Source organism: Microcaecilia unicolor, chromosome 12 (assembly GCF_901765095.1).
Source record: "Microcaecilia unicolor chromosome 12, aMicUni1.1, whole genome shotgun sequence".
Taxonomy (NCBI): domain Eukaryota; kingdom Metazoa; phylum Chordata; class Amphibia; order Gymnophiona; family Siphonopidae; genus Microcaecilia; species Microcaecilia unicolor.
Window position 1 is genome coordinate 86,233,721 of NC_044042.1, and position 25,148 is coordinate 86,258,868.

The 25,148-nt window shown below is 47.5% G+C and overlaps 1 protein-coding gene across 6 annotated transcripts in view; it reads right to left on the reverse strand.

Moving 5' to 3' along the window:
* Positions 1 to 25,148, reverse strand: part of SPOP (speckle type BTB/POZ protein) — a 302,309-nt gene that overhangs the window by 143,092 nt on the left and 134,069 nt on the right. For all 6 annotated transcript variants that reach the window (XM_030221297.1, XM_030221291.1, XM_030221294.1 and 3 more), the window contains one exon: positions 4,880 to 5,001. In XM_030221297.1, the coding sequence (XP_030077157.1) occupies positions 4,880 to 5,001 (122 nt within the window). The remainder of the gene's footprint in view (positions 1 to 4,879; positions 5,002 to 25,148) is intronic.

Here is a 25,148-nt window from a genome sequence, read left to right on the forward strand (position 1 = left end):
AGGTCAGAGAGATGGTTAAATATTATCTCAGCTAGGGTAGGAGTGGATAAACACGTCCTGCTGAAGTATGTGCAGCCTGTGTCACTCCTTGTGTGTGAGCAAGACTAACAAGTTAGTTATTTCTTCCATTAAAGGTCCGGTTGAAGAGCCAAGCTTTCTTCTACTTCCTGAAGTAGAGATAGTCTTGTATTAAGCGGAGTCTTTAAGGGAGTGCATTCCAGAGTGTGGGGGCTACTCTGGAGAAGGCTCGCTTGTGGTTATCACATTGTGTAATGTCTTTTGGAGAGGGTGTGGTTAGTAATAGTCCTTGAGAGGACCTTATTGTCCTTGGAGGTGTGTTGCAGCCTTACTAAATTGCTTCAATGGAGGCCGACCTCAAATGGGCTACCAACACAGCCATAGCTCTGACATTGTGAGTCCTGACATGACCCTCAAGCGTCAGTCCAACCTGGGCATACATGAAAGAAATACAATCTGCCAATTGGAAATGGTGTGTTTCCCGATGGCGCCCGCCCATCCTATTGTGATCAAAAGAATCAAAATGTTGGGTGGACGTCTGTAGGACCTAGTCCGCTCCATGTAAAAGAACAATGCTTGCTTGCAGTCCAAGGTGTGCAGTGTGCTTTCACCACAATGGGCACAAGGTCAGGGGAAGAATGTTGGCAAGAATCTACTGGTTCAGAGGGAACTCCGACACAACCTTAGGTAGGAACTTAGGGTGCATGCGGAGAACTACTCTGTTATCATGGAACTTTGTGTAAGGTGCATCCACCACTAAAGCCTGAAGTTCACTGACCCTGCGAGCTGAAGTAACAGCCACCAAAAATATGACCTTCCAGGTCAAGTACTTCAGATGACAGGAATCAAGTAGCTCAAAAGGGCCATTCATCAGTTGGGGGGGGGGGGGGGGACGATGTTGAGGTCCCATGACACTGGTAGAGGTTTGACAGGGGGCTTTGTCAACAACAAACCTTTCATGAAGTGAACAACTAGAAGCTGTCCATAGATGGACTTACCCTCTACACATTGATAAACACTAATTGCACTGAGGTGAACCCTAACGGAGTTGGTCTTGAGACCACACTCGGTGCAGAAGGTATTCAAGCAGGGTCTGTATAGGACAGGAAACAGGATCTAGGACCTTGCCCTCACACCAGACAGCAAACCTCCTCTATTTAAAAGAGTAACACCTCTTAGTGGAATCTTTCCTGGAAGTCATTAAGACTCTGGAGACACCCTCAGGAAGATGCAAGGAAACAAATTCCAAGCTCTTAACATCCAGGCCCTTCCACAGTTTCTCAAATGATAACTCCACAAGAGGGAACCTGATCTGCCGGGGCCAGATGGGAGCAATCGAGATCATGGTCCTGCAGTCTTGCTTGAGTTTCAGCAAAGTCTTCCCTACAAGAGTAATGGGAGGATACGCATACAGAAGTCCTGTCCCCCAATGGAGGAAGGTATCCGATGCTAGCCTGTCGTGAGCGTGAAGCCTGGAACAGAACTGAGGGACTTTGTAATTGGACTGAGTGGCAAAGAGATCAACCAAGGGGTTGCCCCATGCATGGAAGATCTTGCAGGCAATGTCCATTCTAATGGAAACTCATATGGTTGCATGACCCGGCTCAGTCTGAATTTGCCTACCAGGTAAATGGCCTTGAGGAGCATCCCATGCTGGTGCGCCCAACGCCACATCCAGATTGTCTCCTGACACAGAGAGCATGATCCGGTGCCCCCTGCTCATTCGTGTAAGTACATGGCAATCTGATTGTCTGTTTGGATGAGTACAATTTGGTTGTTCAGCCAATCTCTGAAAGCCTTTAGAACATTCCAGATCACCCAGAGCTCCAGAAGGTTGATTTGGCGGTCTGTATCCTGAGCTGACCACCTTGAGAGTAAAACCCATCTAAGTGAGCTCCCCATCCTAGATGGGATGCATCCGTCGTCAGCACCTTCATGAGCTGTGGAATTTAGATTGGGAGTCCCAGAGTCAAATTGCATCAAATTGTCCACAAGTGTAGGGATTGAACCAGCTGTGGCAGAACTCAGACTTCCTCCAGGTTCCTCATGGTCAGACACCACTGGGAAGCTAGGATCCACTGGGCAGTTCTCATGTGAAGATGTGCCATGGGTGTCACATGAACAGTAGAGCCCAACAACCTCAATATCGGCTGGGCTGTGACCAGCCGAGTTGCTCAGACTCTTATGAGCGCCTGCCCGCACCACAGGAAGAAAAGCCCAAGCCCAAGCAGGGCTCCAATGAACTCCAGTCGCTGGACAGGGAGCAGATGGGACTTGGGGTAGTTTAAAACGAACTGTAGTAGCTCTAATACCCGAATAATCCTACGCATGGACTCCTGAGCACCGTCCTGCCACGTGCTCTTCAACAAGTACACACGGATTCCCAGTCTGCATAGCAATGCTGCAACTACTGCAAGGCACTTGGTGAAAACCCTGGGAGCTGACATGAGGCCAAAAGGAAACACTTGATACTGGAAGTGACATCCCCAACTGAAATCAAAGATACTTCCTTTGAGCTTGAAGTATCGGGATAATCGTATGTCCAGAGAAATATAAGTCCAGAGAGCCTAGCCAAACGTTTTCCTGAAGCATGGGAATCAGGGTGCCCTGGGAAACAATCCTGAACTTTTCTTTGATCAGGAATTTGTTCAGGCCCAGTCTAGGATGGGGCGCATCCCCCCCATCTTTTATTTTGCATAAGAAAGTACCATCCCTTCCCTTCTTCCCCTGGTGGAACAGGTTCAACTGCATGGGCCTTGAGAAGGGCAGAGAGTTCCTCTGCAAGTATCTGCTTGTGTGGAAAGCTGAAGTGATGTGCTCTTGGTGGGCAATCTGGTGGTCTCTGTAGCCAGTGAAGGGCATAACCAAGACGGACTATTTGAAGAACCCACCAGTGGATGGCTACAAGGGGCCAAGTTTTTTGGTAAAACTTCAGCCTCAACCCGACCGGCAAGTCATCTAGGAATGTCACTTTTACACCAGCTATGCTCTGCTGGAGCCAGTCAAAAGCTTGCCCCCTGCTTGACTGGGAAGCTGCCTGTACTTTAGGTGCACGAGAACAAGCGCGCTGGGGCTGAGTCTGCTGAGAAGAGGTGTACCTATGCCTCTGCGAGTAAAAAGTACTCCTCTTCGACTTGCCAAAAACTTCCTAGAGGAGGAGGCAGGTGCAGAAGGTGCCTGGCAGGATACAGATCAATGGTATTAGTGTGTTTCTTGATGAGGTCAGTGCCCTCCTCCACCTTCTCTCCAAAAAGATTATTCTCCTGGCACTTGGCATCTGCCAATCTCTGCTGGACTGCTGGGTCCAAGTCAGACACACACAAACATAAAAGTCTGCACATTGCTGTACTCTGTTTATTTGGATTTTGCTCACAACGTTTTCAGTAGTAGTTCAAGTTAAGTTACATTCAGGTACACTGGGTATTTCTCTGTCCCTGGAAGGCTCACAATCTAATTTTGTACCTGAGGCAATGGAGGGTTAAGTGACTTGCCCAAGATCACAAAGAGATGCAGTAGGATTTGAACCGGCCACTTCTGAATGTCAAGACTTGTGCCTAACTACTAGGCTATTCCTCCACTCCATGCTGGGCATAGATACACCTTTTGCTGCTTGACCAGCAGCCTGCTCTGGTGAAAGAGTGTCTGCCAAGTCAGACATACTGCATACCAAGGACTGCAAGTACAGACTCATATAGAGCTGAGTTTGCTGCCCTTCCAGGCTTCAATGTCGAATAGGCTGATAAGCTAAATTGCCTCAGGCCTCAGTATTAATGTCCTTGATGCCACAGCCTTCTGTTGAGTCAGGAGATGATCCATTTGCTCCTGGATTGTGGCCCTGAGCCACTCCTCCTCAAGGACTCCTATCAACAAAGGCTGGAGTTCAGTTGTTGCAGTGAAAGTCTTGGTGTATATCTGTGACCCAGTCTCAGGTCAATGGAGGCTGTTGCACCCCATCTGATGCCAAGGAGAGCAAACAACCCTCACATCAGGAGTGCTTTGAGGGTACTTTTGACTTTGGTACCTTGATGTTCTTGACATTGTGCCTCGAGGGGAATCAATGTCTATGCGTCTTGGCCTCTGCCTGTTGCAAAGCATCACCATCCCTCAGTGTTGAAGTTGATGAGGACGAATCTTTCTCCGAGAGGAGACTGGAGGATGCCCAATCCCAGCAGCTGCTATCGACACTCGATACTCAAGGTATCTTTGATGACAATGTATCCCTAGTGTTCGGAAACCATTGAGAAAGATGTCATCAATGTCAAAGTTGATGGGCTGGACTTCTCAGCACATAAAATTTTTTCATGCTACTGCTCGCAACCCTTGTAACCACAGATGTGAAGAAGGGGCCCCCAGGCACTGCAAGCACCAGTTATGGGTATCCAGGATAGATACAGTCTTGTGCACCTGATGCACTTTTAAAACCATTAGGAATTTTAAGGAACGTCTGGAAAAATGACTACAGTAAAATCAAATGTCTTGATGATGAAAAAAAATTAGTCCCAACCACAATCAGGTACATGAGGCCTAAGAAGGCCTGGTAGTGAGGCAAGATACACCAGCTGTGTGCAAATGACCAACAAAGGGGAAGGCACACACATGCAGTGAGGCACTTCTAAATGCTCCCAGAATAGCTGCTGGGAAGTACAGGCTCCAACAGATGATATCACTCATCAATAAAAATATTCCATCCTGCTTGTCCTCAGAGAATTCATGTGATTAAGTGAACCTCGCATCCCTCCCCTCACATGCTGCACACTTTGAAGGGTCCCAATTCTCAGCTACTACAGTATGTGTCTGAGGATTCCCCTCATACCTAGTACTATGTGCCTACAGCTCACTGTATCACAGTAAAAAATTTTACCATTTGAGTTTATCGTTGGCTCCAGAGGAGAAGGTGGAGCTCTTGATCACTTCACCCATTTCTTCTCGACAGAAGCTAAAGTTGTTTATCGTCCACATGTAGGAGAATTTCACCACTTTAATCTGCAGAGAAACAGCATACAACTCATGGAGACAAATGACAGAGAACCAACTTTTCCTATCCTTAAAATATACAATTTGTAGAAGAAAAGAAATTCACCTCCTGGAAGGCCCACACCATATTCCTAGGCTACATTAATCACAACTATCTCCTGGATGGATGTTAAAAGTGCAACTGCATTAAACAACAAATGCACACATACTGAGCACAATGTAGCCATACAGCCCTATAGTGCAATCCTTTACAAGAAGTAATTATGCTAAGATTACAGTTCCAATATAAACAAAAATCAGGAAATTCATAGTCTAAGCCAATATTTAAAAAGCTTTCTGCAGTGCTTATTGATGACATCCCAAACTATATTAAAATTATTTTTTAAATTAGAAAATAAAATAGAGAATCCCAAAACTCTACCCCACCCCCACAACACATACACAAAGTTTCTTCTCTAAATCTATTGCCCCTTCACAAACATTTTTCTGCTGTTCTGCTTGCCCCATCTTCCCCCAAATCCTCAAGCCCATTAACTACCCCCCAAATTTCCCTTGCTTTTTCCCTCCATCTACCAATGGTTCATGCCATTGCTCTTTTTCTGTTCTTCCCCAGTTTGCCGCACCCTGATAGATTCCAGTATTTTTTTTAAGTACAATATTAAAACAATTTTAAAATGGAGAAAATTCTAAACATATTTGAAATAACCAAAGACAGATGTCACAGCAAACATTTACAACAGCAAACATTTACAATGTAATGACAACGCCAAATGATGTTCCACTAAAAGATGCCAGGGTATCCATAAATTAATTTGCTGACTCTAGTCCATGTTCTATAGGCCAATGCAGTTTTTGAATTAGAAATTAGTGGGCCCAATTTTTATGGCAATGGCTACTCAGTTAACGAAGGCTGTTAAAGATGTGAAGCTCACCTTCACTGCCTTGGCTAGAGATCTTGAATGGCTTTGAATATGCGTCTCAGTCCCTCAACTCATTTAGTCATAAAAACACAAGTTATGCTCAAAATTGCCTTTCCTTGGATCCTAACAGATCAGTTCATACAAGTAGGTTTGTCGCCCTGCCAGCAGATGGCTCATGGTTTATTTGTACTTACCATACTGCCTTTAATCACCGACATCAAAGTTTACAAAATTTAGAAAAAGCATGATGACAAAATTTAACACACACTGACCTTCAAAGCCCTTAAAGGAAATGGTCCAGAGTACTTGAAGAACAGGATTTCCCTCTACATACCTTCAAGATCACTAAGGTCTTCCCAAGGAGTTTCCCTAACCACACCCTCTCCAAAGGACATCACACGATGTGATACCCGCAAGCGAACATTCTCTGAAGTAGCACCAACGCTCTGGAATGCTCTCCCTGAAAGAATTTGCTGAACTCAAGATTATCTCTACTTTAGGAAGCAGGTGAAAGCTTGGTTCTTCAACCAGGTTTTTAACGGAAGAAGTAAATGACACCGGCTGAACATATTGTAGCAGAACATGTTTATCCACTCCTATCCAAGATAATGTTCAAGCACCTTTCTGACCTCATTTGCAACTCTCTCTAACTAGTCTTTTCTTACTCTGTCTTATCTATGTTCCATCTTTGCTTACACCCTTTGCTGTCTATTAAAATGTTTTAATGTGTGCTGTGTTGCCATTATAACATAGCATACTATTTGTACTGCTGTTTCAATATTTTTACTGCTGTAATTGTCTATTGCTTATATTTGACTTGTTCTTGCTGTATACCACCTTGAGTGAATTTCTTCAAAATGGCGGTAAATAAATCCTAATAAATAAAATAAAGATACATACCTGTAGCAGGTATTCTCCGAGGACAGCAGGCTCAATATTCTTACTTGTGGGTCATCCTCCGCGACGGTCCCAGTCGACCGGAACTTTACAGAAAAAAACTAGAAGTTTGTAGAATGCTCCGTCGCGCGGGCCCGAGCGTACCGCGCATGCGCAAGTGGCTTCCCGCCCGCAACGCGAGCATGACATAACTAGTTAGATAAAAAGCAAAAACACTATAAGTGGAACAACTCCAACAGGGAGGAGGGAGGGTTGTAAGAATATTGAGCCTGCAGTCCTCAGAGAATACCTGCTACAGGTACATTATCTTCATTTTCTCCAAGGACAAGCAGGCTCAAATTCTTACTTGTGGGGTATCCCTAGCCCTCCAGGCTCACTCAAAACAAAGAACATTGGTCAATTGGGCCTCGCAACGGTGAGGACATAACATGGATTGACCTGAAGAAAGAAAAAAAAAAAAAGCAACTAGGTTAGAGTGCAGTCTGGAACAAAACAGAAATGGGCCTAGGAGGGTGGAGTTGGATTCTAAACCCCGAACAGATTCTGCAGCACCGACTGCCCAAACCAACTATTGCATCGGGTATCCTGCTGAAGGCAGTAGTGAGATGTGAATGTGTGGACTGATGACCACGTTGCAGCCTTGCAAATTTCTTCAATGGAGGCTAAGGTAGCCACTGACGCAGCCAAGGCTCTAACATTGTGAGCCATGACACGGCCCTCTAAAGTCAGCCCAGCTTGGGCATAAGTGAAGGAAATGCAATCTGCTAGCCAACTGGAGATGGTGCGTTTTCCGATGGCCACTCCCATCCTATTGGGATTAAAAGAAACAAACAGCTGGGTGGACTGTCGATAGGGCTTTGTCCGCTCCACGTAAAAGGTCAATGCTCTCTTACAGTCCAAGGTGTGCAACTTGTCCTTACCAGGGCGGGTATGTGGACGGGGAAAAAAGGTTGGCAAGACAACTGACTGGTTCAGATGGAACTCCGACACCACCTTCAGCAAGAACTTAGGGTGAGTGCGGAGGACTACTCTGTTATGGTGAAATTTAATATAAGGAGCATGGACTACTAAGGCTTGGAGTTCACTGAACCTACGAGCTGAAGTAACAGCCACCAAGAAAATGACCTTCCAGGTCAAGTACTTCAGATGGCAGGAATTCAGTGGCTCAAAAGGAGGCTTCATCAGTTGGGTGAGAACGACGTTGAGATCCCATGACCCTGGTGGAGGTCTGACTGGGGGCTTTGACAAAAGCAAACCTCTCATTGAAACAAACTACTAAAGGCTGTCCAGAGATAGGCTGACCTTCTACACGTTGATGATAAGCACTAATTGCACTAAGATGAACCCTTACTGAGTTGGTCTTGAGACCAGACGCTGATAAGTGTAGAAGGTATTCAAGCAGGGTCCGTGTAGGACAAGAGAAAGAATCTAGGGCCTTGCTGTCACACCAGACGGCAAACCTCCTCCATTTAAAAGAGTAACACTTTTTCGTGGAATCTTTCCTGGAAGCAAGTAAGACTCAGGAGATACCCTCTGAAAGGCCTAAGGAGGCAACTTCTAAGTTCTTAACATCCAGGCCGTGAGAGCCAGAGACTGGAGGTTGGGATGTAGACGCGACCCCTCGTTCTGAGTGATGAGGGTCGGAAAACGCTCTAATCTCCACGGTTCTTCGGAGGACAACTCCAGAAGAAGAGGGAACCAGATCTGACGGGGCCAAAAGGGCGCAATCAGATTCATAGTTCCACGGTTTTGTTTGAGTTTCAGCAGAGTCTTCCCTACTAAAGGTATGGGAGGATACGCATACAGAAGACCTGTCCCCCAATGTAGGAGAAAAGCATCTGACTCTAGTCTGTCGTGGGCCTGAAGTCTGGAACAGAATTGCGGGACTTTGTGATTGAGCTGAGTGGCAAAAAGATCCACTGAGGGGGTGCCCCACACTCGGAAGATCTTGCAGACAACATCCATGTTGAGAGACCACTCGTGAGGTTGCATGATCCTGCTCAACTTGTCGTCCAGACTGTTTACGCCTGCCAGATACGTGGCCTGGAGAAGCATGCCGTGGCGGTGAGCCCAAAGCCACATCCTGACGGCCTGCTGACACAGACGGCAAGATCTGGTGCCCCCCTGCTTGTTGGTGTAATACATAGCAACCTGATTGTCTTTCTGAATAAGAATGATTTGATTGGACAGTCGATCTCTGAAAGCCTTGAGCGCGTTCCAGATCGTTCGTAATTCCAGGAAGTTGATCTAAAGATCCTTCTCCTGAAAGGACCAGGCTCCCTGAGTGTGAAGTCCATCTACATGAGCTCCCCACCCCAGGAGGGATGCATCCATCGTCAGCACTTTTTGCAGCTGAGCAATTTGGAATGGACGTCCCAAGGTCAAATTGGATCGAATGGTCCACCACTAAAGAAAACTGCAAAAGTCGGTGGAGAGATGGATGACAACCTCTGTGGCCTGACACCACTGGGAAGCTAGGGTCCATTGAGCTGATCTCATGTGTAGGCGTGCCATGGGAGTCACATGAACTGTAGAGGCCATGAGGCATATTTTCAAAGCACTTAGCCTTCCAAAGTTCCATAGAAACCTATGGAACTTTGGCAGGCTAAGTGCTTTGAAAATGAGCCCCCATGTGCCCTAAAAGTCTCAATATCTGCCGAGCTGTGATCTGTTGAGACGCCCAAGCCAAGGACACTAGGGTCAGAAGATTGTCTGCCCTTGCCTGGGGGAGATACGCTCGAGACGTCCGTGTGTCCAACAGAGCTCCAATGAACTCCAATTTTTGCACTGGAACAAGATGGGACTTGGGATAATTTATTACAAACCCCAGTAGCTCCAGCAGTTGAATAGTCATCTGCATGGACCAAAGAGCCCCTGCCTCCAAAGTGCTCTTCACGAGCCAATCATCGAGATAAGAGAACGCATGCAGTCCCAGTCTGCGTAGTGATGCTGCGACAACTGCCAAGCACTTTGTGAAGACCCTGGACGCAAATGCTAAGCCAAAAGGCAGTACACAGTACTGAAAGTGCTGAGTTCCCAGTCGAAATTGAAGGTACTTCCTGTGAGCTGAGAGTATCGAGATGCGAGTATAGGCGTCCTTTAAGTCCAGAGAGCATAGCCAATCGTTTTCCTGAATCATGGGAAGAAGGGTGCCCAGGGAAACCATCCTGAACTTTTCTCAGACTACGAATTTGTTCAGGGCCCTTAGGTCTAGGATGGGACACATCCCCCCTGTTTTCTTTTGTACAAGGAAGTACCTGGAATAGAATCCCAGCCCTTCTTCCCCTGGTGGAACGGGTTCGACCGCACTGGCCTTTAGAAGGGCGGAGAGTTCCTCTGCAAGTACCTGCTTGTGCTGGGAGCTGAAGGACTGAGCTCCCGGTGGAGAATTTGGAGGCTTGGATGCCAGATTGAGTGTGTATCCTAACCGGACTATTTGAAGAACCCACTTGTCGGAGGTTATAAGAGGCCACCTTTGGTGAAAAAATATCAACCTCCCCCCCCCCCCCCCCCCGACAGAGAAGTCGCCTGGTACGGACACTTTTACTGCGGCTATGCTGCACTGGAGCCAGTCAAAAGCCCGTCCCTTGCTTTTGCTGGGGAGCCCTAGGGCCTTATGCACACGGCGTTGACGAGAACGCGCATGCTGGGGCTGAGCCTGAACCAGTTGCCGAGAGGCAGGAGTGTACCTACACCTATTATAGGGATAGGAAGCACTCCTCGTCCCTCCAAAAAACCTCCTGGATGAGGAGGCAGTAGCAGAAGACGTCCGGTGGGAGAGAGAATCCATGGCATCATGATGCTTTTTCATCTGATCGACCATATCCTCTACTTTCTCTACAAAGAGATTATCCCCCCAGCAAGAAACATCCGCCATTCGCTGCTGGGTCTTCTGAAGCAGGTCAGAGACATGCAGCCATGAGAGTCTGCGCATCACTATACCTTGAGCAGCTACTTGGGATGCTACATCAAAAGTGTCGTAAGAACCCCTGGTCAGGAATCTGCAACACGCTTTCTGCTGCCTGACCACCTGGTGAAAAGGTTCAGCAAGCTCCGGAGGAAGTGCTTCAACTAAACTGGACAGTTGCCTCACTGAGTTCCGTAAGTGAATGCTCGTGTAAAGCTGGTATGTTTGGATCTTGGTGGCGAGCATTCCGACCTGATACGTTCTCCTCCCAAAAGAATCCAAGGTCCTAGACTCTCTGCCTGGGGGCGCCGAGGTATAGTCTCTAGTACTCTTGGCTCTTCTGACAGCAGAGTCCACCACCATGGAATCATGAGGAAGTTGGGCTTTCACCTTCACAGGCTCTCCATGGACTCTGTACTGGGACTCGGACTTCTTGGGGACCACTGGGTTAGAGAGAGAGCAAGACCAATTCCGCATCAGCACTTCCCTGAGTGTATTGTGCAGGGGGGCTGTTGCAACCTCTGTAGGTGGAGAAGGATAATCCAGAACCTCTAGCATCTCAGCCCTGGGCTCATCCACAACCTCCATAGGGAATGGAATGTCCTTAGACATTTCCCGTACAAAGGATGAGAAAGTAAGACTCTCAGGTGAAGACATTCGTACTTCAATCGGCGGAGTAGGACCAGAGGGAAGCCCGCAGGTCTCTTCCTCTGAAAAGTACCTGGGGTCTTCCTCTTCTCCCCATGAGCGCTCCTCTTCGGTATCGGACAGAAGCTCCCTAAGATCAGCTTGAACCCGAACCTGTCTCGACTTCGAGGATCGACAACCTCATGGGGGATGCCAAGAAGTCGACCCCTGTCTGGACTCCAGCGAAGCTTCCTCCACCGACGTCGAGGGGGAGTCGACCCAGGTGGTAACCGGCTCCGATACCGCAAGCGGCACTGAGGGCGGGGACCTCCACACGGGTGATGGCCCAGATGCCGTCTCAGCAGTCGGTATGGGAGGCGCAAGCACCCCCGACACCGAGGCAGACTGACGAAGCAATCTTTCCAGAAGTTCTGGAAGAAGGGCCCAGATACGCTCATCGAGAGCTGCCATCGGAAAAGGCTGTGGGGCCAGTGCAGGAGTCGGTGCCAGAATCTGAGGGGGTTCGAGAGTCAGTACCAGGCTGCCGGACGACCGACGCATCGGCACCTCCTGAATGGAGGGTGAGCGATCCTCCCGGCGTTGATGCTTCTCGGGTGCTGACACCGTCGGCTCCCCGCTCTCAGTACCGTGCCTGGAAGGAGATCGATGACGATGCTTCTTCGCCTTCGCTCGTCATCGACACTCCTCGGTACCGAGGAGGATGTGGAATCTTCACAACTCCTCGGGGCCGGGTCCGACTCAGGTTGATCCCGGGGGGGGGGCCTGCATAGCAGTAGGCCTCGAGATGGATGGAGACACACTCGATGCCTCGTTGCTCCCAGCTCGAAGCGGTCTCTCAGCAGCCATTACTTGGACTCTCGATGCGGCTTCCCTCGACGTTGCCGACCTCGGTATCGATGTCGAAGGACCGGACCAAACAGGAAAAAGCCTCTCGAGCCACCTGGGTCCTTTTCTTCATTAACTGACACAGCTTACAAGCAGCTGGAAGATGATCGGGCCCAAGACACTAGAGGCACCACGCGTGGGGGTCGGTACTCAAGATGGTCTGGTTACAGTGAGTACAGCGTTTGAAGCCGCTGGGAGTCCTCGATGACATGGGCAGGAAAATAGCGTCTGTAAAATCAAAAGGTTCGATTGTGCCAATTAAAAAAGTACAAAAAACGATATTCTGAAGGAGCAAGATGGCCGACGAGAGCAGACGTGTCTGAAAGCGCTCCGCACTTACCAGATCGCTTAGCGGTGTTGCAGATTCCGACCCCTGAGCGATTATGGGGAAACGGAAAGGAAAAACCAGTCTGCCGGCCTCCTTGGCCCCTGGGAATGTTCCTGCTACTCGGCAGACGGTTCTGGAGCAGTTCGGGCTTCAGCCACTGGCCACGCGGTTACCAGCTTTGGATTGTTCCGCTATTTCATCGGCGGGACACAGCGTAGAGGCGATCTCTTTGAGCCCGCCGGCGATCACAGCGCCTCCACAACCCGGAAATAGCATGCAGTTGGCAAGGGGTGTTGAGGGAACGCCCGAAGTGGAAAGAATCCCCCAACCCCAAGGAGGCCACGCCACAGCGTTTTCCCCAGTGGTGAGTGAAACGGAACAACAGAGGGGTATAGGTACATCTACCCCCACTCCAATGGGCTCTATTCCGGTGATGTTGGACGTGAGAAGACCGACTGTGGTAACTTTAGAGAATCTATGGGATGTAATTCAGGGAATGAATTCTCTACTTTCAAAGGTAACCAATTCCTTTACTGAAGATTTGTCTAAACTGAAACAGTCTCAAAAACAACTGACTAAGAAAACTCAGAGTCAAGAAGTTCAAATGGAGTCTTTAAGGACTGAACTTTCTAATCTTCAGAATTTTGCTGGGGTTGTCGTTAAGGATAGAGAAATTCTGGCAAGAAGGCTAGAGTTCCTCGATAATCAGGGGAGAAAGAATAATCTACGATTTATTAACTTTCCTAAATCACCATTGATCCCAGCTTTGGATATGCTTCGTAAATATTTCAAAGAAATTTTAGGAGTTCCAATAGAGGGGTTTCCCCCTATTGTACGAACCCTGTATATAACTGGGAGAAAATCAAATCCTCTGAGTCCTCAACAACCTGAGATGAATCTAACAGAATTTCTGAAAAATTCAATGGATTTAGTATCGGAAAGGACTACCCTTATAGTTTCCTTTTTGCACTTGAGATGGATAAGATGAATATTTTTCAAACTGTATTTTAAGCATTTGAATGATAATTTTCTTGGGGGTACCGTTAGAATTTATCCTGATTTGAACAAGGACACTCAGGCCCGTCGGCGAGAATTCTTGAGTTTAAAGCCAAGAGTTCTTGCAATAGGGGGAGTCTTTAAGTTAATTTTTCCTTGTCGTTGTATTTTGTCCTTGAATACTGTGAATTATATGTTTACGGAACCCAAAAAAATGAAAGATTTCTTAATTGCCAAAGAAAGTAGTCAAGAACTTTCCCAGAACTCCTAATAGAGTGAAAATACGCTGATGTACTCCGGCTGCTGATATCCGCATGTCCCTGCTTAATATTGTTCTTTTTTTCCTTTGTGTAGTATATCATACCTTGTTTCTTGCTCATAAATAGTGGTCTAAATAATGGGTTATTTTTCCTATGTTAGAATTGTGATTTAATTTTGTTTCCATATCTTACATTTATGTATTAGATGTATTTAAATTTTAAATGCAAAAAAAAAAAAAAAAAAAAAGTACAAAAAAACAAACAAAAAAAAGAGGCGGCCGCCCCTCCGAAGGGACACCGCCTTGTAAGTGGTGGAGGGGCTTCCGAGTTTCAATGACTCAGAGGGCTATGCTGTAGGGTTACCCATATCAGACAGGCCTCTGAGGAGAAACCAGACAAAGAGTGTCCCAACCTGGAGGATCCAAGATGGCGTTGAGGGAGGACGTACGCTAGTTGAGTTCCCGTTTTACACCAGAATGCCTGAAGAGGGCGCGCTCCCCAGAGAATGGGGAAGAGAAAAGGCAAAGCCGTGGTGCTGTCCTCCTCAAACACCGCTGGGGTTCCCACCACTTCTCAGTCTATTTTGGAGAGATTCGGGGTCATAACGTTGGGGATATCGATTCTTGCTTCGGGGAACAGCAAGGCTTTATTGCCGAATCTCAGTGGAGGGAGAGACTTTGAGTCCCCCTGTTGGCACGACCCTTCCAAGACCCGGAAATAGTAATGCTTCGCTAAGGAGGTCAATAATGGAAACGCCCGAAGTGGGTTAGGATTTTCATGTGACCCGAGGAGGTCCTGGCGCAGCATCGACTCGGATAATAAACCAACTGGGGGATTGGAGAGTGAGCTCTTCGCCCCGAAGATATCTGGAGCGATTTCTGTGGAGAAATTGGACTTGGTGAAGCCAATAATGTCATAATGGATGTACTGTAGGAACTGCAGCAGAATGTGAATAACTCTCTTCTTCAGATGTTTAAAATTTTTCACTATGTGAGTTAAAGAATTTATATTAATACTTATCTAACAAAGTGGAAGTCCAAGATATAAAAATAGAGACTTTGATTACGGAAATGGCTTCTCTAGGAAAATCAGATAATTTGGTAATGAAGAATAGTTATCTTTCTTGTAAAAATTGGAATTTCTGGAGAACCAATTAAGGGAAAATAACTTGAGAATGATAAATTTATCTATAATATCCTATATATCAGCTACTGAATTCTTGAAGAAATATTTCTCTGATACTTTGCTAATACCTTCTGATAGCCACCTTTTGGTGACTAAAATTATATTTCCTTTAAAATCTTCTTTATCAGAGAAAAGAGATGTAAGTTTAACTGACATTTTGGAAAATTCAGAAGTTATAGATAGAGTTATTATTAGTGACTTTCGTCTTTGATTTAGATAGGAACAATGTTTTGAAATTGTATTTCCGATACATGGTTGATAGTTTCTTGGGTTCAAAGATGTATATATTTCCTGACACATCAAGGGAATCGCAGACTGGGAGGTGTGAGGTCTTGGCTTTTAAGCCAGGAATCATTGCCCTAGGTGGGACCTTCCTAGCGCGATTCCCTTGTAAGTGTTTTATTTCCTTATTACTTATTTGTTTGAACCTAAGAAATTATAAGAGAGTTTGTGGAAACAGATGAAGAATCCTCTGCAGCAACTTCCTTCAGTTACCACTGTACCGGCTGCAATAACCAATTAACCTTCCTCCCTCAGAAAATGTGAAGTGTAAGATTAACCATTTTGAGTTTTTCTTATTTTCTTTAAGATTGTTTTCCTGATCTTGGATCTTCCAATTGTGGACAATTATGTAAATATATATTGTTGAGAGAAAATGTTTTCATTTTTATATTAATTTCTGTATTTCCTTACATTTATGTGATAAATGTGAATGTAATTAAGTAAAATGATAAATTTAAAAAAAAAAAAAAAGAGGCGGCCGCAACGAAAAAGAAAGGAACCTTGAAAAATCTGAGAAAATCCTAAAAAATATGGGAAAAACAGTTTTAAAAAAAATTATATTATTTGAAGTAAAGAAGAAAGAGGGCGCGATAAATACGAAAAAAGCGGTAAAAGCGATTCTCCTGGAGCAAAAGAACAAGAGAGCAGCGGTCGAACACAACTCTCTTGAACGCAGAGAAAAAAGAACTAGTTAGGTCACGCTTGTGTCGCGGGCAGGAAGCCACTCACACATGCGCGGTGCGCTCGAGCCCACGTGGCAGAGCATTCTACAAACTTCTAGGTTTTTTTCTGAAAAGTTCCGGTCTCCTGGGGCCGTCGCGGAGAACGACCCACAAGTAAGAATTTGAGCCTGCTTGTCCTCGGAGAAATTAAATTTTTTAACAACCCCACAGGAACTCCAATTTGCTGAATATTTGTGCCATAAGACATATGAGAAGAGACTGGAAAACTTGAAAACTTATATGCTTGAGAAAAAGAGAGAGGGGTGATTATATACAGACATTTAAGTACCCGAAAGATATTAATATTCAAACAAACCTCTTTCAGACAGGTATGGACAGTAGAACTAGAGAAAATGAATGGAGGATGCAGGTAAGTAGACTTAGGAATAATGTCAGGAAATAGCTTGTCACAGAAACAGTAGTAGACTCCTGGAATGCCCTTCCAGGAGAAGTAGTAAAGTCAAAAATGGTGAGCAAATTCAACAATGCATGGGATAGACAAAGGGGATGCCTAAATAAAAAGAGGATAAAAACACAATATGGCTGATGAGGTGTTATCTTGGGCAAGAGTATTGGGAACGGAGGCCAATGACAGACAGACTTCTACAATCTGTTTCCCGCAAATGGCAAAAGACAGGTGAAACTTCGGCAACCCCAGTGTTGTAGATCACCTTATTGTCACATGCTGTGCAGTTCAAGGAAGAGGGGGACAACATCTTTACTAGTAAGTTGAATACTGTCAGCAATACTTGAGGATGATATATGGTTATAACCAAGATGATCATGGAGAATATGCCTTGAAGCAGCCAAAGTGAAACATGGCTTCGTGTCGGCAATAAGTCCCCCCAACAAGTGAAATGAATATAAGAGAAGTGAAGTCTTTCACGATATTAGCTAAGTTTGCACGTTGGAAGTGAATTTTAAAAAATAAATTAGAAAATTAAGAAAAGAAAACTTTAAAAATAAGGTTAGACCGATGACGAAATGAGTGTGGCAGTGAATGCCATAAAAATCAATCCTCCTGATGGTCCTTTACCTTTAAAAATAAATATGGTAAAATTATGCCTTACCTGATCATTTTCTTTCCTTTAGTCGCAGTAGATGAATCCAGGAACTAGTGGGTTGTATCTGTCTACCAGAAGGTGGAGACAGAGAACCTAAACTGAAGGGAGTCACACCAGACAGCCAGCCCCTATGCCATTTAGTATATATCACATCTCAAAGCAGTAGGCATGTAATCCGGAACATAAGAACTGAAAACTTCCTCACAAACAGCAAACCACAACAGCGCAATCTGAACAGTAAGCACTGCAACCACAGTAGCAGAAACCAGGAACTATTCGTCTCGGTACTTCGAGACATCATCTGTTTCTATCTCCCCCCCCCCCCCCCCCCCCCCGTTTTATACGCCTTAGCAGCAGATGAACCCAGAACTAGTGAGATGCACCAAAGTACTCCCTAAATAGGGTGGGGGAAGCTGCCGCTCGCCATATCAATACCGACGCACCGAAACGCACACCCACCCACATGGCTACATCTATCCTGTAGTGCCCAGAAAAGGTATGCGGTGACGTCCAAGTAGCTACCTGACAAATCTCATCCAAAGTCAGAACACCCATTTATGCCCATGAAATCACTTGAGCAGAATGGGAATGAAGTTCGTCCAGCGTAGAATGACTGGCCAAGATATAAGCCAATGCAATGGCTTCCTTAAGCCAGTGCACAATTGTCGGCTTCGACGACGCTTCATCCCGATGGGAACCCGCCTGAAGAACGAAGAGATGATCCAAGCGCCTAAAGTCATTGGACATGTGCAAATACTGAAGAAGGACCCTCTGAACATCCAGAAGCCGCAGAGATGCAAACTCCATCTGGTAGACGTCCCGCCGAAAAGAAGGGAGAAAGAGAGCCTGATTAAGATGGAATTCTGACCCAACTTTCGGCACTGTCCTGAAGGTTACGCCAGTTTCTGAAAATTGAAGAAAAGGGTCTCGACACGACAATGCCTAGATCTCCGAGCTGATGCCATGGCCACCAAAAACACTGTTTTAAGGGTCAAATCCTTATCTGACGCCCTGCATAGGGGCTCAAAGGGAGCACACATCAAACCTCAGAGAACTAAATTCAAGCTCCAGCCCAGATACGTTCGATGACGGAGGCCGAAGGTGAAGAGCACCCCATAAAAATCGCACTACATCTGGATGTGCTGCTAAGGAGGAACCCAACAGACGTCCCTGGTAGCAGGCAAGTGCCGCCACCTGAACTCTGAGGGAATTATAACCCAACCCTTTCTGCAGTCCCTCCTGTAGAAAATCCAACATCTGGGAAACCGAAGCCCCCAAGGGCGACCATCCCCGAAGTGCACACCACAACCTGTGAATATGCAGTTGTCGTGGACCGTTTATGAGCCTGCAGTAATGTGGTGATCACTGCATCTGAATATCCCTTCTTCCTCAATCTAGACCGCTCAAAGGCCAGGCCGTAAGACCAAAGCTGGAGGGCTCCTCCATTAGTACCGAATCCTGATGGAGAAGATCCAGAGACAGGGAAGTCAAAGCAGAGTCTCCACCAAGAGATGAACTAAATCCGCATACCACAGACGCTGGGGCAAATCTGGAGCTACCAGAATCACAAACCCACGGTGTCTGCTGATCCTGTGCAGAACCCGGCCAATGAGTGGCCACGGAGGGAAAATGTACAGCAGACCGTCTGCAGCCACGGCTGCAGAAGCGCATCGAGGCCTGCGGAGCCGACCTCCCTTCGTCTGCTGAAGTGCCGTGCCACCTTGGCATTCTGCCGCAATGCCACAAGGTCGACTGCTGGAATGCCCCACCGACAACAAATTTGTTGAAACGCCTGAACCAATAACTCTCATTCAGTCATGTCCAGCAGATGACAACTAAGAAAGTCCGCTTGCACATTGCTTTGACCCGCAATGCGTACCGCCGATAGATACTGAATGGGCTCCTCTGCCCATTTCAGTATCCTGAGCGCCTCGAAGCCTAGAGCTCTCAACTCTGTATTCCATCCTGTCGATTGATGTATGCCACCAGGGTCATGTTGCCCAACAGAACACGTACTGCAGCACCTCTCGAAATACCAGAAGTGCATTCATCACTGCTCTCAACTCTAATTGACTGATGGGCCATACTGCTTCTTCTGTTGTCCAGTGCCCCTGCACATAGAGACAGAGACAATGAGCCCCCCAGCCTCTAAGGCTGGCATCCGTCACCACCACCACCACCCACTGAGGCGATGCTAAGGGCATCCCTGTCGCAAGTGGAATGGGTGAAGTCACTAGGCCATACTGTCTCGAGCCTGTGGCAACCACGGAAGTCGCTGAAAGTAATCCTGCAAAACCAGAGACCATCGGCTCAGGAGAGTGTGTTGTAACAGTCGCATGTGTGCCCTGGTCCATGCTAGTAGAGAATCCACAAACGTGGAGAACTCAACGAAATCCCACGGATAGTCACAATATAACAAAACAGTGGGTCCATGCCGCCACCTCGAGTGTGGCCGCCATCAACCTCAACACTTGAACATAGTCCCAGACTCGAGGACTCGGCAACCGTAAGAGGCTGTACACTTGTGTCACCAGTTTGAGCCTCCTGCCCTCCAGCAGGAAAACTAGGCCCTGTGCCATATCGAACCGGATGCCTAAGTAGTCCAATGTCTGGGAGAGGATCAGGTGACTCCGCTCCTACCCCCCGTCACTCTCCCCTCAATCACTGGCCGATTACTTCCGCGACAAGGTGCAAAAGATCAACCTTGAGTTCACTACCAAACCATCTCCTCCTTTTCACCCTTCAACCCTCGACCAACCAACCCAGGCCTTTCTCCTCCTTTCCAGACATCACCGAGGAGGAAACCGCTCGCCTTCTTTCCTGCTCGAAAAGTACCACCTGTTCCTCTGATCCCATCCCCACCAACTTACTTAACACCATCTCTCATACTGTCACCCCTCCATCTGTCATATCCTCAACCTCTCTCTCTCCACTGCAACTATCCCTGACACCTTCAAGCACGCCGTAGTCACACCTCTCCTCAAAAAACCATCACTTGACCCTACCTGTCCCTCCAACTACTGCCCCATTTCCCTCCTACCCTTCCTCTCCAAAATACTTGAGCGTGCCGTTCACAGCCGCTGCCTTGATTTTCTCTCCTCTCATGCCATCCTCGATCCACTTCAATCCGATTTTCGCCCTCTACACTCGACAGAAACAGCACTCTCTGAAGTCTGTAATGACCTGTTCCTTGCCAAATCCATAGGCCACTACTCCATCCTCATCCTCCTCGATCTATCCACCGCTTTTGACACTGTCAATCATGATCTACTCCTTGCCACACTGTCCTCATTCGCGTTCCAGGGCTCTGTCCTCTCCTGGTTCTCCTCCTATCTCTCCCACCGCACCTTCAGAGTTCACTCCCATGGATCCTCCTCCACCCCCATCCCACTATCTGTTGGTGTTCCCCAGGGATCTGTCCTTGGACCCCTTCTCTTCTCAATCTACACCTCTTCCCTGGGCTCCCTCATCTCATCTCATGGCTTCCAGTATCATCTCTATGCGGACGACACCCAGCTGTATCTCTCCACACCAGACATCACCGCGGAGACCCAGGCAAAGGTATCGGCCTGCTTAACCGACATTGCTACATGGATGTCCAATCGCCACCTGAAACTGAACATGTCCAAGACCGAGCTCATCGTCTTTCCACCAAAACCCACTTCTCCTCTTCCTCCACTTTCCATCTCAGTAGATAACACCCTCACCCTCCCCGTCTCATCTGCCCGCAACCTCAGAGTCATCTTCGACTCCTCCCTCTCCTTCTCGGCACATATCCAGCAGATAGCCAAGACCTTTCGCTTCTTCCTCTTCAACATCAGCAAAATTCGCCCTTTCCTCTCTGAACACACCACCCGAACTCTCGTCCACGCTCTCATTACCTCCCGACTTGACTACTGCAACTTACTGAAATTGGGTGGCGGAGCAGTTGGGGGGAAGAGGGGGTGGTGGTTGGGAGGCGAGGATAGGGGAGGGCAGACTTATACGGTCTGTACCAGAGCCGCTGATGGGAGAGGGGGTGGTGGTTGGGAGGCGAGGATAGGGGAGGGCAGACTTATACGGTCTGTACCAGAGTCGCTGATGGGAGGCGGGACTGGTGGTTGGGAGGCGGGAAATACTGCTGGGCAGACTTATATGGTCTGTGCCCTGAAAAGGACAGGTACAAATTCAAGGTAAGGTATACACATATGAGTTTGTCTTGGGCAGACTGGATGGACCATGCAGGTCTTTTTCTGCCGTCATCTACTATGTTACTATGTTACTCCTCACCGGACTCCCACTTAGCCATCTATCCCCCCTTCAATCTGTTCAGACCTCTGCTGCACGTCTTAGACCTCTGCTGCACGTCTTATATTCCGCCAGAACCGATATACTCATATCACCCCTCTTCTCAGGTCACTTCACTGGCTTCCAATCCGATACCGCATTCAGTTCAAGCTCCTCCTTCTTACCTACAAATGTACTCAATCTGCTGCCCCTCACTACCCTCATCTCCCCTTATGTTCCCACCCGAAACCTCCTTTCACAGGACAAATCCCTCCTCTCAGTACCCTTCTCCACCACTGCCAACTCCAGGCTCCGCCCATTCTGCCTCGCCTCACCCTATGCCTGGAACAACCTTCCTGAGCCCCTACGTCAAGCCCCCTCCCTGCCCATCTTCAAGTCTCTGCTTAAAGCCCACCTCTTCAATGCTGCCTTCGGCACCTAACTCTTACCTTCAGGATATCCGGACTGCCCCCATCGTATCGTCTACTCACTTGTCCTTTAGATTGTAAGCTCTTTGAGCAGGGCCTGTCCTTTTATGTTAAATTGTGCAGTGCTGCGTAACCCTAGTAGCGCTTTAGAAATGTTAAGTAGTAGTAGTAGAAGTTGATCATCCATCCAAGGGACTGAAGCACCGCCACCACTAACTGGGTAGCTTGCAGACTCTCCTGTTCCGACGGCGCCCAGATCAGCCAGTCATCTGGACAGGGATGAACTTGAATTCCCTCTTTTTGCAGAGAGGCCGCAACAACACCATAACCTTGGAAAAGGTGAGCGGGGTCACGGCCAGCCCAAAGGGTAACACCCAGAACTAAATGTTCTCCCCAGTACCGTGAACCGCAGAAATCGCTGATGAGGTGGCCAGATTGGAATATGTAAATAAGCCTCCTTGAGATCCAAGGCCGTCAAGATACTCCTGCGGCTGCACCACCACTATCACCGCTCGTAGAGTCTCCATGAGGAAACGGCAAACCTTGAGCAATTGATTCACCTTCTTGAGGTCGAGCACGGGTCTGAAGGTGCCTCCTTTTTTTGGTACCCCGAAAAAGATCAAATACCGACCCGTGCACCTTTCGAGCGGCGGAACTAGAACTACGGCCCCAATGGTCACCAGTTCCTGCAATGTTGCTTGAACTGCCTGCCGTTTGGCAGCTGTTGTGCACCGGGACTCCAAAAAATAATCTCCGAAGGGAGAACCAAATTCTAGTTTGTAACCTTCTTTGATAACCTCCGAGAACCCATTGATCTGAGTTGATCTTGGCCCACTCTCGATAATACAGCACCAGCCGAACCCCTATTTCCAACAACAAAGAGTGGACCAGCACCCCATCATTGCGAGGGATGACCGGCTGCTCCCTGTTGGGCTGCCGAGCCTGTTCATCTTTTCTCCCTACAAAAGGAAGAATGCTGTTGGAACTGGGAACACTGGAAGAAAGAAGACGTGCTACCTGGGTGACAGTGGTGAGCTTCCCGAAATTGAGGGAGCAGCATCCTGATCCTGTTCCACAGCTTGTTGAAGCCAACTAAGGAACGCCTGGGCTGCATACGAACAACCAAGGGAAGATCGGGCTGCGTACGAACAACCAAGGGAAGATCGGGCAGCATAAGAACTACAAATGGAAGCATGAAGGGCCAGAGCGGACACCTCAAATGAGCACTTTAAAGTAGTCTCCAGACACTAATCCTGCATGTCCTTCAATGTGACCCCTCTCCTCCACTGGGAGGGTGTCTTCTTGGTGACCACCAGCACCAGCGCATCTACCCTAGCAAGGCAAACATTTCTGCTTGGCTACCCTGTACTGGGTACAAGTGAGACATGGCTTTGGCCACCTTCAGAGGTGCATCTGGATCAGTCCACTGTGCTGTGATGATCTCCTGGATGGCCTCATGTACAGGGAAAGCCCTAGCTGGTTTTCTAGTGCTAGCCATCCTCACATTTACTGCCGCAGCAGCCTGTGCCTCAGGACCTTCTATATGCAGGACTTCTGAGGCACTGGGAGGCCAACTCTTCCCTATGAAAAATCCGTACTGCCATGGGCTCATCCGGCTCCTTCGAAATGACCTCACCCTCCTCCACATCCTCCATGTCCGACGTACTCAATGAGCCCCCCAAACATACAGAAAGTGAAAGGCCTAGTGACAGGGGTCCTACAGAATCTCTGTCTGATCCAGAGTCCAAGCGTCTGCGCTTGTGAGCCTGATCCCGAGAGACTGGTAAACTCTGTCCCAAATCCTCCAGGGAACTCCCTGGGACCCCCAGCCCCACTGCAGGCTGAGGAAGGGGAAGGGCCCGCTTCACTAGATATGCCTGATGAAGCAGCAGTATAAAATTGAGGAAGAAACCCTCACCTGATACAGCTGGGCCTGCCAAAATCGCACTATCCGTCGTCCCAGAAGCCGAACAAGTCCCAGTCGCACTGCTGCCCTCCTTTCCTGCTGATTCCACAGCAATTCAGGCTAAGGGAGACGGTGTGAGCTGCAGTGAGGCCAAAGTTGCTACCGTGGGAAAATCCAAAATAGCACATGCATCGGTGATCCCGCGTGAGAAACCACTGCGCCAGGGGAGAGAGACCCAGGATCTCTCACCAACGCCTCAGCACGCCCTGCACTAAAGATTCCCACTGCATTCCCATGCTTCCCGCAGCGGGAACATCTTTTAACAGTTTCTGCCACCATAAGCGCCAGGAATGCTCACCGGAGGGAAATGGGAGAAAGAAATCAAAGCGCTCACCCATAGCACCACTCAGCACGGAGCCTCCCTGCAACAAGCTCACTGACTCCCCAGTCCAGTAAACTCGCTAATACTGCACTCCTCCAGAAATGGAAACCTGTACTGCACAGGTGGGTTAACAAAACAGCAGTGTACCGGCTGAACTCTGATTTTTTTTTTTGTTGTTGTTGTGAAGAACTTATCAGAGCAGCTTGAAAGTACTGGGAGAAGGGGATTTTGTGGGGTAAGGCAGGGACCGGCCAAGCAAGTATGCCCCTAAAGGAGGTCAAGTGACCATACACACACCCAGTCTCAACTGGCTAGAAGCCCAGGAGAATCCCAAGGCCCTCTAAACCCAGGCGCTGGTAAAGATCCATCCACCACCTGCTGGAAATAGAGATATACTAAATGGCATAGGGGCTGACCTTCTTGGTATGACTCCCTTCAGTTTAGTTTCTCTATCTCTACCTGCTGCTAGACGGATACAACCCATTAGTTCCTGTATTCATCTAGTTCTACCCTAATTGCTGCCAGCAGATTATTCCAAAGAGAAGAAGCCAGAAAATAGAATGCAGATTTTCGGGCTGACTCGTTAACGGGCTTATCTGGAGGAAGGACGCACCAGATGATTGGCATCAAGTGACTGAAGTGAACGGGATGGAGTACAAGAAGCGATTAAAAAAGAAATATATGCAGGACTACCTGAATGTAAAGTCTTAAAAGTAAGTAGTAGAATTTTAAAATGGATGCAGTACTACCTAAAGGGGACTAAGATGACAAAGATGATGAGAGTGCCTTTAAACAGGGAGCTATGACTACGCAGAACTTTAAACTTAATACGATAGCTTATTGGCAGCCAATGCTAGCGTTGCAAAAGAGATATGTGATATGACAAACATGCATGGCATAAAATTCCAATTCCAATCAGTTCAAAATATGGCTAACATTTCACTGAGTTCAGGGGTAAGCCAGCTAGAACAGCTTGGAGAAAAGATGGCTGAGGGGAGATATGATAGAGGTGTATAAAATAATAAGTGGAGTGGAACAGGTAGACGTGAATTGCTTGTTTACTCTTTCCAAAAATACTAG